The sequence below is a fragment of the Pristis pectinata genome, chromosome 2, assembly GCF_009764475.1.
Source record: "Pristis pectinata isolate sPriPec2 chromosome 2, sPriPec2.1.pri, whole genome shotgun sequence".
Taxonomy (NCBI): Eukaryota; Metazoa; Chordata; class Chondrichthyes; order Rhinopristiformes; family Pristidae; genus Pristis; species Pristis pectinata.
Genome location: NC_067406.1, coordinates 55,892,998 through 55,911,936, shown reverse-complemented (window position 1 = coordinate 55,911,936; position 18,939 = coordinate 55,892,998). Strand labels below are relative to the sequence as shown.

The 18,939-nt window shown below is 40.6% G+C and overlaps 1 protein-coding gene across 1 annotated transcript in view; it reads left to right on the top strand.

Annotated features, from left to right (window-relative positions):
• LOC127583366 (melatonin receptor type 1A-like) overlaps positions 1-18,484 on the top strand; it is a 48,193-nt gene extending 29,709 nt beyond the window's left edge. Inside the window, exon 3 of the mRNA XM_052039273.1 lies at positions 17,453-18,484. Coding sequence (XP_051895233.1) covers positions 17,453-18,321 — 869 coding nt within the window. The 3' untranslated portion in view covers positions 18,322-18,484. The remainder of the gene's footprint in view (positions 1-17,452) is intronic.
• Positions 18,485-18,939: the final 455 nt, after the last annotated feature.

The following is an 18,939-nucleotide window of genomic DNA, read 5'->3' as shown; positions in this document are numbered from 1 at the left end:
GTTCAGAGCTTAATCACATTTAGTTAAAAGCAAAAAAGCGTACCTGAGATGTGAGTGGTGTTACAGATTAATCCAGTGTACATTCATCTCTGGAACTGCAGTTTAAATTCTCCAACATTTTTACTTTCAAAGTCGTGTATAATTTTATGCTAAATTGGTTTAATTGTTTGGCTTTAATTGCTTCAAGGTTTGATGCTGATAAACTCTGATTTCCCAAAGAATGTCAGTAGGTTTGTGCCACGTTGTAAAATGACTGTGGAGATTGGTGTCTGGCTGTTTTAATATCTTGTTAATAGGACCTTTCCTCAATTTAGTTACTTAACTTTAATATCATCAACTTCAGTTACTTAACTTTAATATCATCAAACTTATAAAAGTGTGCTTTAGATGCACCCACTACTTAAACTGAGAGGGAATTACAAAATATTCCTCAACTTGAGGTGACAGAGAATAGCACTGGTAGGAATATGGTGGAATTCTTTGCATTTGCCTGGATAAGAGCATTTCCAACAATTGTCTAAGAAAGTGGCCCACTCCTCCCCCATCCTGGACAAAGTAGCCCATTTGATTGATATGCACTCCCTCCAGTACTGCCACATCATGGATACAGTGAGTACTCTTTGATGACTTTCTACAGTGCATAATGCAAAGTTTCTTCAACAGCACTTCTCAACACCATGGCCTTTACTATCTAGAACTACAAAGATTCATTGCAGACCCACGGGAATGTTCAGGAATGGGCACTTCTCCTGGGGATGTACCTTATAGCACATCATTCCTCCAAGGTACACGCTCAGACACTTCTTTATTATGTAGCTAGTGAATTTGTGGAGTACACACATGATGAGTAGCTGGGATTGAATGAACAGCAGCAGCTACTGGTGCCTTGGTTGGTATAGGAGGGAGCTCAGCAGGGGACTTGGCCCAGGAAGATACAGAAGACAGCATCAGGGTCCAGGCATGAGAAAAAGACTGCTCACGTCACCCAAGCAATTGTGTAACATATTGAAAAGCTTGCCAGTAAATTCAAATATCTAGTCTCCAGACTTCTGTCTCCAACATCATAAGATGCATATCCTACTTGGACAAACTGGTATACAGCTGGAAAATTGGTGGACCAAGTAATCAGGGACTCTGAAGGAGCTGCCCCTCTTTTGCTGTCTGGTCTTCCACAGATCAGTGCAAATGCTGAGTCCTAGCTCTGTATGAGCCACATTTGCAGCTCTCTACCATGATGCCAGGCTACTGGCTCTTTTTTAATCTCCCAATTATCAGCCAACATTGTGCCAACAACAGCTCCAATCCCTCAATGCAGCAGCAGAGGACCAATAGTCTGTAATTATGCCTTCACAGGATACAGCACCTAGAGGATGCAGCAGATGAGAACTAGCTACAAGAGAATAAAGCAAGCCTGGTACATTCAGTAAACCTTATAAAAATAAAAGCAGTATATATTGTGCTATTGTATGGGAAATGAATTATTGTCAATTGATATATTTGTTTTTTAGTTGATTAATTTTGAGTAATTCTAGCTGTTTGGTTTACAGTGAAGACTTCATAATAGCTCATGGGTTTACATTCAAGGTATTTCATTGATATAAGAGTCGCTGGAATTGCTGAGCAACGTGCTAATGGCTCACACTTCTGGCTGCAAGGCACTGAGGTAGCCCTTCATGTCTAGAAGCATTTACTAAATTCACTCTCAAGGGGCCTTGACCTAATTCTTGGACCATCCTCCACAGTCCTAGAGTTCCCGGCCAGTGGAAATAGTTTATATTTATCCTGACAGTTCCCTTAATATCTTGAACATTTCAATCAAATCACCCTTACCATTATAAATTCCAGTGACTATAACCCTAGTCTGTGAATTTTCTCCTGATAGAGTAGTGCAGTTACTGGACTAGTATGCAGAGTTCTGGACTGTTCATGCAATGTCATGCAATCCCACCATGTTAGCTGGAGAATTTCAATTCAAGTAATTAAATAAATTTGGAATTAACAAAAATGTTAGTTGCAGCAATCATGAAATGTTGGATTGTTGCTCATTTGGTTCACCAACGTCCTTCAAGGAAAGGAATCTGTCATCCTCACCTGTTCTGGTTTGTTTATGACCTGATCAGGTAAGACTCCCTGCCTTTATTACGTGTGTGTCCAATCTCCGTAGTTACACATTCTGGGCAGGCACGGTAGTGTAGCGGTTAGTGTAACAGTGCCAGTGGCCCGGGCTCAATTCCAGCCGCTGTCTGTAAGGAGTTTGTACGTTCTCCCTGTGACTGCGTGGGTTTCCTCCAGATGCTCCGATTTCCTCCCACATTCCAAAGACGTACAGGTTAGGAAGTTGTGGGCATGCTATGTTGGGGGCAGAAGTATGGCGACACTTGTGGGCTGCCCCCAGGACACTCAATGCAAAAGAAGCATTTCACTCTGTTTCAATGTACATGTGACTAATAAAGATATCTTTTCTATTACTTTGCAGCTGCTACAAGGGAGCCTATGCATTTCTTCTTTCAAAATCCTTTCATATTTCTTAATTCTATCCATGAAGATGCCAGTGATTGCTTTTCTTTCATTATATCCTTCATCATCATTGAAGTGATTTCAGCCTTACTCACTGAAACTTCTCCTTCTCCTCTGCCATTTCCTTTATCTTTCCTGTAGATGCTATTTACTGGTATTAAGAGTTCCCATTCCTGGCTGATTTGTGAGTTGGTTTCAGATGTGTTCGGCATGTTGTAGACTTCACATAGAATTTACACCTACAATTCTGTCAAATTGTACCCTGTACATTATGCTTTAGTTAGCTGCATCCCCAAACTGCTCTTCTGCTCCAATTTATTACTATCACAATTCTTGTTTCTCTCTTCTGGTCTAATCACTCTACCTCTTATAGTATTATAGTAGCTAACTGAAAATTTCAAACTATTAATCTGCTCCCTTCCCTTTGTTTGTTACATAATTATCATAACATCTATAGATGTTTTGCTCTCCAATATTTTAGTTATTCAAAGATTTCAACACTTCATTCATTTTTTTGATTATTTTCTTGACTTGTCCATGACACTTTAATGACACTTGCACCTCCAAGTCTCAGCTTTCCACCATTTAGAAAGTACTCTGCTTTATGTATTTTAGTCAAAATTATTATTCATTATTACTTTATCTACTTGATTTTCCTATCTCCCTTTTCCCCACCTGAACACTTTGAAATGTTGATTGACTATTCGGTCACTTAAAGTACCCACGCACACTGGTCTATCCAACAGTTGCCTGTGATAACCATGTGCTTGTTGTAGTCAGGGTGAAGAATTTATATTTCAGAATGATTAGAACAGCACTTTCTATGCCATCGGTTCACAATGGAAAATGAACTTCTGACAGGTTAATTGAAATCTTGTTGTTATAAACTGTATATGATTTCCTCAACTGGAAACTCCTGAATCATTCCCAATGAAACAGCAATTGAACATTCTGCTTGAGTTCTTCTATCTAGATCATAACCGAGAAATTACTTCGTCTGCACAAGTGGATGAATAGTTTACCCTTTAACTAACATTGCCTTATTTATTATTTCAAGTTAGTGTTAATCCATCTCAAATAGCTGCTAAGGAATGTCACACTATGATTTACATAATTGTTCATTAATATCACTGAGCACATATATAAACAAAATTGCAGATCTTCTTTATATCATAAGTGACAACAGTAAAAACCTTTCCATTTCTTTTAACTGCTGATTGAATGTTAAACCATTAAGGCAGATATAGGGGGAAATATGACCTCTGATGAATCAAAAATGAGGGAACTGAATAAAATGGGAGCTAGGATATTTCAATGGGAAATCAAGAAGTGTTTTGTCACCTAAACAGTAGTAGAGATCTATAATTATTTCTTCCAATAGGTTGCGGTTGATGGGAAAGCTTTCAAGACTTATATTGATACATTTCTATTGATCAAGGGTTCTATGGTGCTAACACGGATAAATGTCGAAGTACAGATCAGTCACAATCTGATTGAAAGCTGGCTTGAGGGGCTGAATGGCTTACACTGTTCCTGTCTTTGGTGGATCCTAGCTAAATGCAGAAAGCTGTTAAATAGAGCATAAGAAGTCAGTCTCCCAGTGTAGGCTACGTCATCTATATTTTTAAAGCACTTAGAAATCTTAGCAAATTGTAAAACAGCTGTCAGTAGGCCAAAGCACTTTCCCTAATGGCACTGAGAAAGCTGCTTTTGATGCAGCAAAAAGATAGTGCTCCCACGATAGACCCTTAACTTTTCTCTAATGGTGCAAGGAATCTCGGGATCAAACAAGAAAACTTTAAGTAGAAGCACAAGACTATAATTTCACTGTCTTGGTCAATTAGAAGGATAATGATAAAGGAAAAGGACAGTAGAATCGTGAAAGAGAACAAATGGAGGTAGGGGCATAATTGGATGAATGACTGTTACGGAGAGGTTGGACAAACTTGGGTTGTTTTCTCTGTGACGTTAGAGGCTGAGGGGAAAACTTATAGAGGTTCATAAACTTATGACAGGCATAGATAGGGTAGATGGAGTCTTTTTCCCAGGGTAGAAATGTCAAATACAAAAGGACGTAGCTTTGAGAGTGGGAAAGTTTAAAGGAGATGTGCAGGGTAAGTTTTTTTTACACTGATAATGGTAAGGGCCTGGAACACTCTGCCAGGGGTGGTGGTGGAAGCAAAGTTGATAGTGGTGTTTAAGAAGCATATAGACAGGCACACGATTATTCAGGGAATGGAGGGATATGGATCATGTGCAGGCAGATAGGTTTAGTTTAATTTGGTGTCATGCTCGGCACAGACAGTGTGGACCAAAGGACCTGTCCCTGTGCTGTACTGTTCCATCTTCCAGATTTTACTGAACTACTAATCTAAAGGTCTTGATTAATAACCCGGGGAAATTACTTTAGTAGTTTGAGCATTTGTGAATTGGTTTAAATATTTTTGAAGTATACGGTGGAAGTGACTATGAATCTCTGGGATTATTGCAGAACCCCAGTTATTTGCTCATGTTTTCCACTTAAGGAAAACTACCCTTGAGTGACCAACAAACAATCAGCTGGAGGAACTCAGCGGGTCAAGCAGCATCTGTGGGAGGAAAGGAATTGTTGACAGTTCGGTTCAAAACCCTGCATCAGGACTGAGAGTGGAGAGACGAGATGGCCGGTATAGCGAGGAGAAGGGGAGTGGCAAGAATGGATTCCGAGGCAGATGGAACAAGGTTAACTTTTCCAATTTTAGGTTATTCTCCCCTCTGGTGGGTTGTTACCCCTCCCCCTCCCCTTTTCTCCCCCTCGCTCTCTTTTTCCGATAATCCTCTGGTCCTCCCATTTTTGGCCTCATTCCTTCAACCCCCACAGCCACCTATCACCTATCTTCATCCCCCTCCCCCTTCTGGTTCAATCCATCCACTACACAGACATTTCACTACCACCTCCACCCCCACCCCACCATCTGCCGTTCATCTCTCCCCTAATCGTTCCCATTATCACCCCTTTTACTTACTGAGTCCAGCTCTGGTAGCCCTTCTCCAGCAGCTGTCCCCAATCTTCACACCCCTCCTCCCACCTCTCTCCATCTACCTCTCAATATTTTTGTTCTGTCTCTTAGTCTGCCTCCATCTATCATTCACCTGCCACTGTCTCCCGACTCCACCCCCGCTCACCCTCCCTATATGGCGCAACCTGCCTGTCATCCTACACCCCTCCTCAGTCCACGAATCGCCTTGGACTCCTTTCTCGCCACTCCCCTTCTCCTCTTTATGCCAGCCATCTCGCCTCTCCACTCTTGAGTCCTGATGCAGGGTTTCAACCAGAAACGTTGACAATTCCTTTCCTCCCACAGATGCTGCTCGACCTGCTGAGTTCCTTCAGTGGATTGTTTGTTGCTCCAATTCCAGTCTCTTAAGTGATCTGTTTGGAGGGTAACTACAATCTGACAACAATGTAGTTGAATCGTAATTGTACTCTGAAGTAACCTTGCAAGCCAGTCAAACCTTGGGCAGCTAGTGGTAGGGAATAAATGCCAAACTTGGCAGAGAGTATTTAAAAAGCAGCAGCTCCTCTATATCAGGACAGGACAGGACAGGACAGAAATCTCTCAAAATGTAAATTTGAAAAGCAGCAACTCTTAGCGGGAAAGGACGGCAAACTTGTCCCTTGGGGACTAAAATAAAACTGTGCCATTTTCATCTGTTAATTTTAAATGAGTGGAGTGACACCACACATAAGACTGTACACAATATAAATACCTGATCTCAGGAGAAGAATGAATTAGACGAATCACAGAAATTTACAGAACTAACATGCTGGGGCTGGCCAACAAAGAACCTTTCAAATGTAAATAAAAATCGAAAATGTTGGAAACACTCATTTATTGCCCATCTCTAAATGTGCTGAAGAATCTGGTGGTGTACTACTTTCTTGAACCGTCGCATTCTTTCTGGCGAAGGTCATGGAGTCATGGAATTATACAGCATGGAAACAGGCCCTTCGGCCCAATGATGATGATGGTGCCTACCTGAACTAGACCCATTTGTCTGCATTTGGCCCTTACCCCTCTAAATCTTTTCTCTCCCTTTACTTGTATAAATGTATTTTAAGTCTCATAATTGTACCCATATCTATCACCTCCTTTGGCAACTCCTTCCATATACCTACAACCATCTGTGTGAAAAGCCTTCCCCTCAGGTCACCTTTAAATCTTTCTCCTCTCACCTTAAACCTATGCCCTCTCGTTTTAGACTGCCCTACCCCGGGAAAAAGACAATCCAAGTTATCTATGCCTCTCATGACTTTATAAACCTCTATAAGGTCACTCCTCAGCCTCCTTCACTCCAGGGAAAACAGTCCCAGCCTACCAGTCTCTCCTTATAACTTAAACCCTCCAGGCCCAGCAACATCCTTTTGAATCTTTTCTGCACCCTCTCCAGCTTAATCATATCCTTCCTGTACTCTGACCTCACGATCTACCTTGTTGTGACCTTGCACCTTATTGCACTGCACTTTTTCTGTAGCTGTGACACTTTACTCTGTACCGTTATTGTTTTTACCTGTACTACCTCAATGCACTCTGTACAAATCAAATGTAACTGCACTGTGTAATGAATTGACCTGTACGATCAGTATGCAAGACAAGTTTTTCACTGTACCTCGGTACAAGTGACAATAATAAACCAATACCAATACCTATAAGTATGCTGAGCAGAACAGCACACTATAGATGTGGCACACGAGGTGTTGCAGTCTCACCAACATCTTGTACAGCTGCACGAGTACTCCCATGGTGCAGCTGGGGAGAGAGTTCCAAGATTTAGTCCCAGTGACAATAAAGGACTGGCGATATATTTGACAAAGGGTGTTTGAACCTGTAGCATTGACTGTTTCATAGATGCTGCCTGACCTGCTGAGTGTCTCCAGCACATTTTTATTTTTATTTCAGATTTCCAGCATCTGCATTTTTTAAAATGTTCTTATTAAATTAAAACTCTCCTTAGCCCCCAGTCCCTTTGCAGAGAGAATAATAATTTTAAATCTGCCCATTACAGGAAGGCTGTGATTGCACTAGAGAGAAAACAAAGGGGATTTGCAAAGATATTATCAGGACTCGAGAATTTTGGTTCTGACAAAATATTAGAAAGGCAAGGGGTGTTTTATTTGGACTATAGACGTTAGGGTAAGGTTTAATTAAGGAATATAAATTTATGAGTGCCTGGATAAAGTGATTAGCCTTTTGCAGTTAGGCTGATAACTAGGGAGCACAGATTAAATTTCATTAGCAAAACAATTACTAGGAACTTGAAATAAATATTTCACTGGGAGGATGGTCGGAGTGTTGGAACTCATTGCCCAAAAGAATGGTAGAGACAGAAACACTTCCTGTAATTGAAAGGTACTTGGATATGCATTTGAAGTACTGTAAATTGCAAGGCAATGGAATGAGAGCTGGGGTGCACAAGGCTGGATAGTTCATTATTAGCTGACACAGACATACAAAGCTGAATGTTCACCTGCTGTAGTGTGAATGTCAATGATTCTTCTCTGGCTGTACGTTGGTATTGATCATTTAGGGGGTGCCTTTAACAATGGTCTGCAATAGGCAATGTCAGTGTAGGTACCTGGCGTTTGTCAGGCTTATTTCTTCATTCTATCGAAGTCACCAGAAAAGGGAAAAACAGTCAGACAAGTTATGGGTAATCAATTCAATATCGACCATTTTGCTCACTCACCCAATGTAATAGTCACATGTTTGAATCCATCAGAATTCTTTGATCTCTTTTTAATTTTACCTCTAAGTATGTCAACAGCCTTTGTGGGATATATATGCAGCCAGTACTTATTGCCCATTGTAATTAGTGGAAGGATGTAGTGGTGTGCTACTTTCTTGAACTGCTGTAGCCCTTCCGGTGAAGGGACTTCCATGGTGCTGCCATGGAGGATGTTCCAGGATTTTGACCAGTAACAATGAAGGGACTGGTGATATCTTTCCATGTAAGGATGGAGTGTGACTGGGAAGGGAATTGGAGGTAGCGGTGGGAACACCACACATGGTGTGGATGGGAGATTCTATTGAACTGGCATATCGATAATTAAATCAGTGCAAGTTGTAACTGGTACACACGTAGAGTGCCAGTGGTGGAGAAAATGAATGTTTTTGGATAGGGTGCTAGTTAAATTGGCTGCTTTGTTCTGGATGATGTCTAGCTTCCTGAATGCTGTTGTGGAAACAAGAATGGTTCCTGTATACCCCACTCACACAACCCCCACAACTTCCCTTGCCCGCTGCTCCCCACACCATCTCCATTCTGAGTCGCTCAGTTTAACAAGTATTCATTGCCTTTTATTCTTTGGATAAATTATTTGCAATTCCTATGTTTTGTCATTCCTCTCTAGAATTTCAAACTTTTCTAGCAGGACTCTTAAAAAATGCTTTTAGGCAATCTTAATCCATTTTTGTAAATAAGAGTTAAAAGTTTGTGTAGGCAGAATTCTTTCAATTTAAATCAAACTGAATAGTGTTTGACCAGATTTTCTTTGTACAAATAGCTCAATTTATTTCTGATAACTGGCTGCATTAATTTATTCAATGTCGAAGTAGGATCGAAGATGTGGTGACACTAATTTATATTCTCCTGGTTTTCAAAACTTCCATTCATCTTCTCCTCATCCTCAGCTGACCTATCTACTACTGTCTCTGTCAGACATTGCCTTCTTGCAGGACTTCCTTTGCTGTTATTTTTGGTCTTGTACAGCAGGTATATCCTTATACTTCCCTGGCACAATCTAACATTCATATTTCGTTTTCAGTTTCCACTCATTGGCAGCTTTGACCTTCTTCACCTCCCTATCAATTTGTAATTGAAAAGCATGGATTAGTGATGGATATTCATTACAAGCTCACAGATTTCTACAGCTATCTTGACGACACGTCCTCCCATCCTGCTTCCTGTAAGGACTCCATTCTCTTCTCCCAGTTTCTTAATTTTTTTAAAAATTTTATTTACAGCGTGGTAACAGGCCCTTCTGGCCCAACTGGTCCGTGCCGCCCATTTTAAACCCAATTAAACTACCCGTACGTCTTTGCAATGTGGGAGGAAACCGGAGAACTCGGAGGAAACCTACGCAGACACGGGAGAACATACAAACTCCTTACAGACAGTGACGGGAATCGAACCCCGATCGCTGGCGCTGTAATAGCGTCGCGCTAACCGCTATGCTACCGTGCCGGTATATGGTATACAGTATATGCTGGTCAATGGTTCCATCATTATCTGTTCTGGTGACAGCTTCCACACCAGTGCTTCTGAGTTCTCTTCTCCTTTCCTTAGCCGTAACTTTCCCTCCACCAGGGCTGACAGGGCTCTGAATGGCATCTGTCCCTTTCACTGTACTTCTGCTCACAGTTCTACTCTGCCAAGCCAGAACAAGAACAAGGTTCCACTGATCCTCACCATCCACCTCACCAGTCTCCACATTCAATGGATCATCTGTAATTTTCTCCAGCTCCAATATGATGCCACCATCACATATATCTTCCCCTCCCGTTTCTGCATTCCACCCATGGTTCATTGGTTCACTTTTCTGCTTCCACTAAAATCCACTCCAGTTCTCAACACCCTTCCCATGTGATAAAAGGAGATGCAGCATCTCTCCTTTTACTTCTTCCCACCATCCATGGACCCAGACAACCCTCCCAGGTGAAGCAGTAATTCTCCTTCGTCTTCCAATACAGTGTCTGTCCTCGGCCCTCTCCATTGCCACGGTGAGGCTAAGCACAAACTAGGAGAACAACACCCAATGTTCCGATTGGGTAGCTGACAACCCAATGGTGTAGACATTGAGTTTTCCAATTTCAGGTAAACCAGACCCCCTCCCCCAGTGTTTCTTTCCCACTCCCACCAGTCCACCCAAATTCTCTGTTCACAATTTCCATCCCTCCCCCAACTCATTACCAAGACTCATTACCCTCCTTCACTTGGCTCCATCTTCCCATCAACCATATACATATCCACCTGGGTTTCTTCTCCCCTGACCTACCCCTCCCCCATCTGGTACCGTCTGCCCATCATCCCTCCCTTATCTGTTTCCACTTATCACCTACCAGCCTCTGTCCCAACACCTCCCTCCCCCTCCCCATCTGCCCATCATTTCCCCCATTGTTCCCTCCCCCCACCCCCCAATCTGGTTCCACCTATTGCATGTCTCATCCATCCCTCTCACCTCATTATAATGGCTATCTCCCCCTGCACTCAGTCCTGATGCAGGGTCCGCACCATCCCTTTGCTGCCACAGGTGCTGCCTGACTCACTGACTTCCTCCAGCAGTTTATTTTTTGCTCCAATTCAGTGAATCTAATGCATTCATGCTCATGATTTGGTCTCCTCTGCATTTGAGAAACTAAACCCAAATTGGATGAAGTCTTCACAAAACATCTTCCTTCTGTCCACTCGCTGGTCATTTATATTCTTCATCCCATTATCTCTCTAACCTTTCTGCCTCTGCCCTCTGACACTGTTCCAGCAAAAATAAACCTAAGGCGAAGGAACATCATCTCAACTGATAAATGGGCACATTACAGCCCTCATGACTCCACGTTGAATTCAACAATTTCAGATAAAGCAGCTTTTCCAGTATGTATCAGAACTGGCCAGTTCTGACAATAGATGATCAACTATTTTTCTCTCTCTACAGGTGCTGCTTTAACTGCTGAATATTTCCAGCATTCACTTATACTTTGGATGTCCAGCAATTGCACTGTTTTGTATTCCACTCTTCCAGGATTGTTTTCCATTTTCTCTCATCTGTTCTTAGTCATTTCCATCTGTTTACATCTCCTTCAAACAGATCAGTCGTGATTAACAAATCTACACACCCTCTCTCATCTGATGACATCACCACATGTAGCATTCAGTCTCTCTTAGTTCCAATCTGTCACAGATTTTCCCTTTGTTTTCTCCAACATCCCTTCCCTGCATCTCCTCCCCCCAGCCTCTGCTGCAACTCAAAACATCACCCTAATTCTAGTGAAAAGTCATCAACCTGAAATGTTAGCTCTGTTTCACTCTCCACAGGTGCTGCCTAACCTGTTGAGTAATCCCAGCATTTTCTGTTTTTGTTGCTAATTAATTAACTAGACTTTTCCTATAAGTATTGGTCAATTTCTTCCTAGCTGTCTTCCTTGGGGCTGACATTAGTCCATTTCCATTATCTTGGTACCTTCAATCTTTAGTAATCTCCTTCTGTTGCTGATAAGCATCACTTATCTTTTTGTTTTGAAGGATTTATAGAAGTCACGAACCACTTAATTTGAGATTAAACTGTTAATCATCTTCAGTTTATACTTACTCAGTCATTGCTCTTGAGTCCTAGATATCCTGCTGATACAGCATTTTACATTTAATGGTGTTCCACATGATTAATTTATTGTGCAAGAATGTCTTCGGATTTCTGTTGAGGCCCTCTTCCCTGTACTTTCTTGAAACATTCATCACTGCCAGATTTGTTTAATAGAAGAAACTGGTTTACAGGAGGACTATCATCAGCAGTTTTGAAATCCTCATCTCACCAAGTGCAACTCTCCCTCCTAACTCTTTGTTTTAACTCTATCTCTTCACAATCTGAAATAACAGGAGTCATTCTAACTCCCAAAAACAGGACTGCAGTTGGGTGAGGTGTAAACCTTTTAAAAAAAATTCCAACTGCTTTCACCCATCTACTTCCAGGCTTAATGGAGGTGGGTCAGTGGAGGGGCTAGTCACCCCTGCAGTGATTGGCTATTTAAATACTATGATGAAACTGCATTCCTCATCTTGAGCCTGTCTTCCAGGAAGAACCCTGGTGGGCTGGGATTCCTGGGTCTACCCCTTGTGGAAAGATGAACACCTTAAAGGAAATACATGGGCCAGAGGAGCAAGGGTGCTTTACCCTAGCTCCCAAATGTTCCTTGGCATCAGACCTTCCCCTCACAACACCACCAAACCCCCCCCCCCTCACATTATCATACTGTTATCGTATCAATCTCCTCTCTCTGGGATCTAGGATCAGACTCCCTCTTCAGGATTGAACTGCCGCAACCTACAATCCAAGGCACCTTAGCTCTGCTCTCACTTATGTTCCCTGCTCAACAGCAAAGGAATTCTCTTAAAGATAAAGCATCACAATAATTGCCTTCCTACATTTCACCAGCACCACTACTGCCCTTCGCATGAGGGCAACACAACCAAGTCATTGTGAGGTATTAATTCTACTAGTTCTTACTTCTTATTTCTTACCTACCATACAAAATTAAGGAAAATCAATGTGAGAAATTAATTCCTTACATTACACATATCCAGTGTCAGTAAGAAGCACTCACAGTCCGGGCCTGGTGTGGGTCTTGCATACAGGCACAGTAGAGTAGAGTTTGGAATAATGTTTTACAGTGCCAGTGATCTGGGTTCAAATCCTGCCACTGTCTGTAAGGAGTTTGTACGTTCTCCCTGTGTCTGTGTGGGTTTCCTCCTAGTGCTCTGGTTTCCTCCCACATTCCAAAGACGTACAGGTTAGGAAGTTGTGGGCATGCTATGTTGGTGCCGGAAGCGTGGTGACACTTGCGGGCTGCCCCCCAGAACCCAATGCGAAAAGATGTATTTCACCAGTGGGAGAATATCGAACAAGGGGACATAGTGACATATAAGAGGGTGGTCATTTAAAACTGAGGTTTGTAGGAACTTCTTTTTGCAGAAGATGGTAAATCTCTGGAATACTCTACCCTGAAGAATTGTGAACGCTAGATCATTGAGTGTATTTAAAGAGGAAGTAGATAAATTTCTGAAAGACCAACGAATTGAGGACAACTGGTAATTGGCACAGAAGAGGAGATGAAGTCTGGGGCAGATCAGCTATGGTCATATTGAATACAGATCAGGCTTGAGGGGCCGAGTGGCCTATTTCTGCTCCTATTTTCTTATATTCTTATGTATGGTAGCCATTACTAAGACTTGGCTGGAAATTGGTCAGGACTAGGAGCTAAATAACTTGGGTCTATAACATTAACGAGGAAGGAAGGAAGGGAAAATGATAGAGGTAATGATAAAATGGCATCATTGTTGAGGGAGGTAAAAAAAAAGAGACAAGCAGACAATAAATATGTAAATATAGAATTAAAAAATAGGAAAAGATTTAAGACAGCAGCAGAAGTTGTGCATGGGCTTCTGTAGCAGCTATAAGGTGCAAAAATGCAAAAGCACGGAGCAAAGATAAATCTACCTAGAAATTCTTCCTCTATTGATAGCATTGAAAGCTCCATACAGTTGTATTAGTGCATTGTACAGTGCTTCTAATGTTCATTCTATTGAAGTCAATGGGCTGGATTACACTGACCCTGGCCTCCCATGTTAGCCCCACTGTCACACTAAAGTTGTGTGACTCCATGGCCATAAGTGTACAGCTGGCGTGCTACTGTGGCCCTTCCATGAAGCTCAGCAGGCAGCAAGTGGCAATGAGGATGCATTGCAGCAGAAGTAAAGACCGCATCCACCTAGTGCTGACCTTCTGACAGCTCTTGCTGTTCCAGGCCTTTTCACTGTTTCTAAATGTCTCTGATTATCAGCGACATTGAAAAGCAATTGATGAGGAAGTAAATAGTTAAAAATAACAATTAATTTTAAAAAATATTTTTGAATGATAAATTTGCATAGAAGCACATGAAACTGCTGTACATTAATTGAGAAACATAAATATATAGTGGAATTAAGGAAAATAAGCAAAATAAGCTGAATGCTGGTGATGTTAGTCAAATGGATGTGGCTGCACTTATTGTACCAGTCTTGACTGGGGTAAAGCTGAAGGGTCTGACATGAAGCGTATCCAGCCTCTCAGCTCAGCAACTTAGGGAACATCCCTGGACTCAGTGGTGAGATCCAGAACAGAGCCAGAGATCAGCTGCATCATCCGACCTCCAGCGAGCTCCTGAAACCTGTGCTGCAATGCGCAGGCATGGACTTCTGGAATGCGCTGCCACAGGATCTGCAGCTTGCTGGTTGTTTCCCATGGCCATTATTAGCAAGCTTTCAGAATGTTCCAGACCAATGGAATGGATTGCAGAGGAGAGGAGATCTCACTGACGCATCTGCATAGGATCTTTATTGCTAACATTCAGAGCTGAATTTGTGGAGAAATAGCTTAATGGGGGATTTGACTTCGATGTAGACCAGGTTAAGAAGACAAACTCATGGCATAAGTCTTTTGAGGACTTTCAAGATTCTGTCTGCAACAAAAAGATGTGCAGTATACTTAGTGATGAGAGATGATCCATATCCAGTTAACTGGCTAAGAGTGTTTGAATATTTCTACAATAATAACCAAACTCTGATGATGTTCAGCATATTATTTGAAAGGGAGAAGCTCAGAATAATTGCTGAGATAATGGATTTAGAAAAGACTGACTTCAATAGGATGGGGTGCCCTGGTCAGGAAAGAGGTGAAATTATTTCCTCTGAGAGGATAATGAGTATTTCTAATTCTGCTTTCAGAAGATGATGGAAATATTTGGCTCTGGAAATGTTGCTCCTTGGAGAACAGGAACTAGGAGTGTGATACCCTGGAATACTCTTAGTGGACTAGGTTTTCAGGAAAGGAACCCTTCTTCTCGTCCCTGTTGAATCCTCTGGCCAGTCTACCCTCCCTTGGGGCCCTCTCCTGTTCTTGGTCAAATAGTGGGACCATCGGTGAACCTATCACGACACTGGTATTAAATCAAGGTGTGCTCCATAATCCATTAGCCAGTTGCTGCCATACTTCTATGGCCATGCATCCAAAATCACCTGCATCTGACTCCTCAAGGCAGGTACAATGATTCATTTACTGCAGGTACATTGCTTTGAAGTTTGCAGGGAAATGTCAGCAATCTTTCTTTTTCAATCTTATTATTAAATTTCTAATTAATTCAAATTAATATACATAACATTAATAATTATACACATGGTGCGAAGAGATTGGGATAACAATAATAGCAGTTAATATTTATACTCACGAGGAGTAAGATATATAATCTGGACCTCCTGCTCTCTTGCTGAGTGAGCATGATACAAAAAAGAAATTGAAAAGGAATTTGATTATATGAAAAGAAAACCCCCAAATCAAAAAAAAAGTATAACAATAAACAAAAGCAAACCAAAAACTTCAAAAAAAAACTGGACTGATATTTCTACAGTTAAAAAAAAACGTTATTATGTCGTTAGCTCCGCTTCTCTATGTTCAAAGGTTATTGAAAGGGATTTGAAAAAGGTCTGCTTATATCATATGGAAATATTGAATAAATGGACTCCAAACTTCCTCAAATTTAAGCAAAGGATCAACAGGACCACTCCTAATTTTTTCTAAATTTATACATGTTATAGTTTGAGAAAACCATTGAAATGTGGTAGGAGGTATAGGGTCCTTCCATTTAAATAGAATGGATCTCTTGGTAAGCAATCTCTAAGACTTAGCAACAACAGGAATCCTTGTGAAAAGAGTCTAAACATTACATACGGTTGTTAGTCATTCCCAACTGTACTCCAACACTGGATTCCTCATGAGATCCAGTGATGGAGCATGAGGCTGTAGTAATTCACAAACACCTACAGTGGGGAATCCACACAAACAACTTGCACCAAGGTTCGAGTGCATTACCATTCATTTCAACCATGAGATTAATTTAAATTTGAATTCTTTTTAATAGTCTCAATTGTTTTTCGTAGTTTAGTTTTAGTTGTTATTAAATGTTTCTGAAAAATTAAGGGTTTGAAGGGGTCATGGCTAGTTGGCTGTCAAAGATACTATTCAGCTTTTTGCAGGCATCACTTGCTTTGCCCCCCACAATGTTGGGGAAGAAGGTGTCAATGTAAGTGCCTGAAGGTAAGGAATCAAGTCTGCTTCAGGCAACTTCAGCTTGAGAACCTTCTTCAGTGATTAATGGGTCTGCAAATCCCTGCAGATTCAAGGCCTGTATATAGTCCCTGCAATTTTTCCTAGCAGAAATACGCGACAGAATTTCACTGGGAGGGTGCAAAAGAAGCAGTGCATGGTAATTCACACCAATCATAGACACTACCTACAGGTAAATGCCAGTAAAGTTTTGGGAAGCTGTGCAAGGATGCTAGTTTCACTGGGTTTGTGCACTGCATGGCCCAATATGGATATTTTCAGTTGCAAAGCACTTAAAACACAAGCACTAAATGGAATTTCTAACCCATTAAGCTTTCATCTTCTATTATTGTCAATTGTAATTTCTAACAGTTTAATATTTGAAATGCACAGAATATTGATCAACAACTGAAAGAGAAAAATGATTGACGTTTGGGTTAAAATCCCTGTTAGAACTTGGCTCTAAGATTTTAACCTAAGGAGAGTACTTCCTGGCACCTGATGAGTATTTAACCCTGAATCAATATCAATAAAAATATTATCTGGGCATTATCACTTTGCTATGTGTGGAACCTTCTGTCTGCAAATTGCCTGCTGTGTTTTCAAGAATATAACAGTGATTACAGTTTAAAATAAATGGACTTCATTGGCTGTAAAGTACATTGGGATACAAAATAATTTTCCCATTCATTTGTGTTTGATGATGTAAAATCAGTCACAGGTAATTTTTAAAAGAAATTTTCATCAAATTAGCGTTGATTCATTGATTTAATATAAAAGCAAAATACAGTGAATGCTAGTGAAATAAAAACACAGGACGGTGCAAATTCTCGGCATCTGGGGAGCGGGTCAGAAGTTTCGGTGTGATGACCTTTTATAAGAATTGGTTAACTGTTTCTTTCTCTGTAGATGCTATCTGACATACAGCATATTTTCAACATTTTTGTATTTTATTTAGTTAATTAATTTGTGAAATTCTAACTATGTTTATAATTGTCAGACAAATAAATATGTATACCTATACATAAATCTCTTTGTTTGTTTAAACAGGAAATATATTTGTTGTCAGCCTGGCCATTGCAGATCTTGTAGTGGCAATTTATCCATACCCCATGGTCTTAACATCAATATTTCATAATGGCTGGAACCTGGGCTACCTGCATTGCCAAATCAGTGGTTTCCTGATGGGCTTAAGTGTGATTGGATCAATTTTTAACATCACCGGCATTGCCATCAATCGATATTGCTACATCTGTCACAGTCTGAAGTACGACAAACTCTACAGTGATAAGAATTCTCTGTGCTTTGTAATCCTCATCTGGGCCCTGACGTTTATAGCCATCGTCCCAAATCTGTTTGTGGAATCTTTACAATATGACCCAAGAGTCTACTCCTGCACTTTTGTGCAATCTGTGAGCTCTGCCTACACAGTGTCAGTGGTGTTTTTTCACTTCATTCTTCCCATCTCCATTGTCACCTTCTGCTACCTGAGAATATGGGTCCTCGTCATCCAGGTTAGAAGACGGGTGAAGCCGGACATGAGACCCAAGCTGAAGCCTCATGATTTGCGAAATTTTGTGACAATGTTTGTGGTCTTTGTGCTCTTTGCTGTCTGTTGGGCACCGCTTAATATTATTGGTCTTGCAGTCGCTGTGAATCCAGATACAATTGCCCCAAGAATTCCAGAATGGCTATTTGTGGCCAGTTACTTCATGGCATATTTCAACAGCTGCCTTAACGCGATCATCTATGGACTTTTGAACCAGAATTTCAGGAGAGAGTACAAGAGGATTATTATCTCAGTGTGCACGGCAAGGATTTTCTTCCTTGAGAGTTCTAATGATGCTCCTGACAGAATTAAAAGTAAACCTTCTCCTTTAATGACAAACAATAATCAAGTAAAGGTAGATTCAGTCTGAATGGTTTTTGCATTCACTCCATGTGCCAGTCAATGAAGCTAAAAAGAAAAGCACATTATATAGAGTCGATGGAACATATAAAATATATATTCAAAGTTGTTATGCTTAGGTTTGCATTTATCAAACATGTTACTTTAAAGTATGAAGTAAAATAATTCATTTATACAGAAAACTAATACTCAAGAAAAAATATTCATTTGATTATAGTCATATTCATGCAGAAATATATAAGGAGAAAAAGATTATTTTTAATAATTGACAAATCCTTAAAAAGTCTTAGCCTACATGTAATAGAAATGAAAAAAGGATATTTGACAGCTAAATATAAATGTTTCAGGCTAACTATACTTAACTTAATCTTTAAACGTCTGTAAATCCAAGTTGCATTATAGGGCTTGTGAGATTGGACACAAATATGGTGAGCATAGATTTGTATTTTGACTACATAGTTTTATAAAATTAAAATTTACGAAGAGGCTTAAAATGTATTTGAAAATTTGAATACTTAAATTGTTGTAAATGGTAGAGAGCTAAAAGTATAACGACAAAAACAAACTTAGACCTTTATTTTTAAAGAAATTCACACAGTGGTTTCGTTTTTAGAGAGTCAGCAGAGAT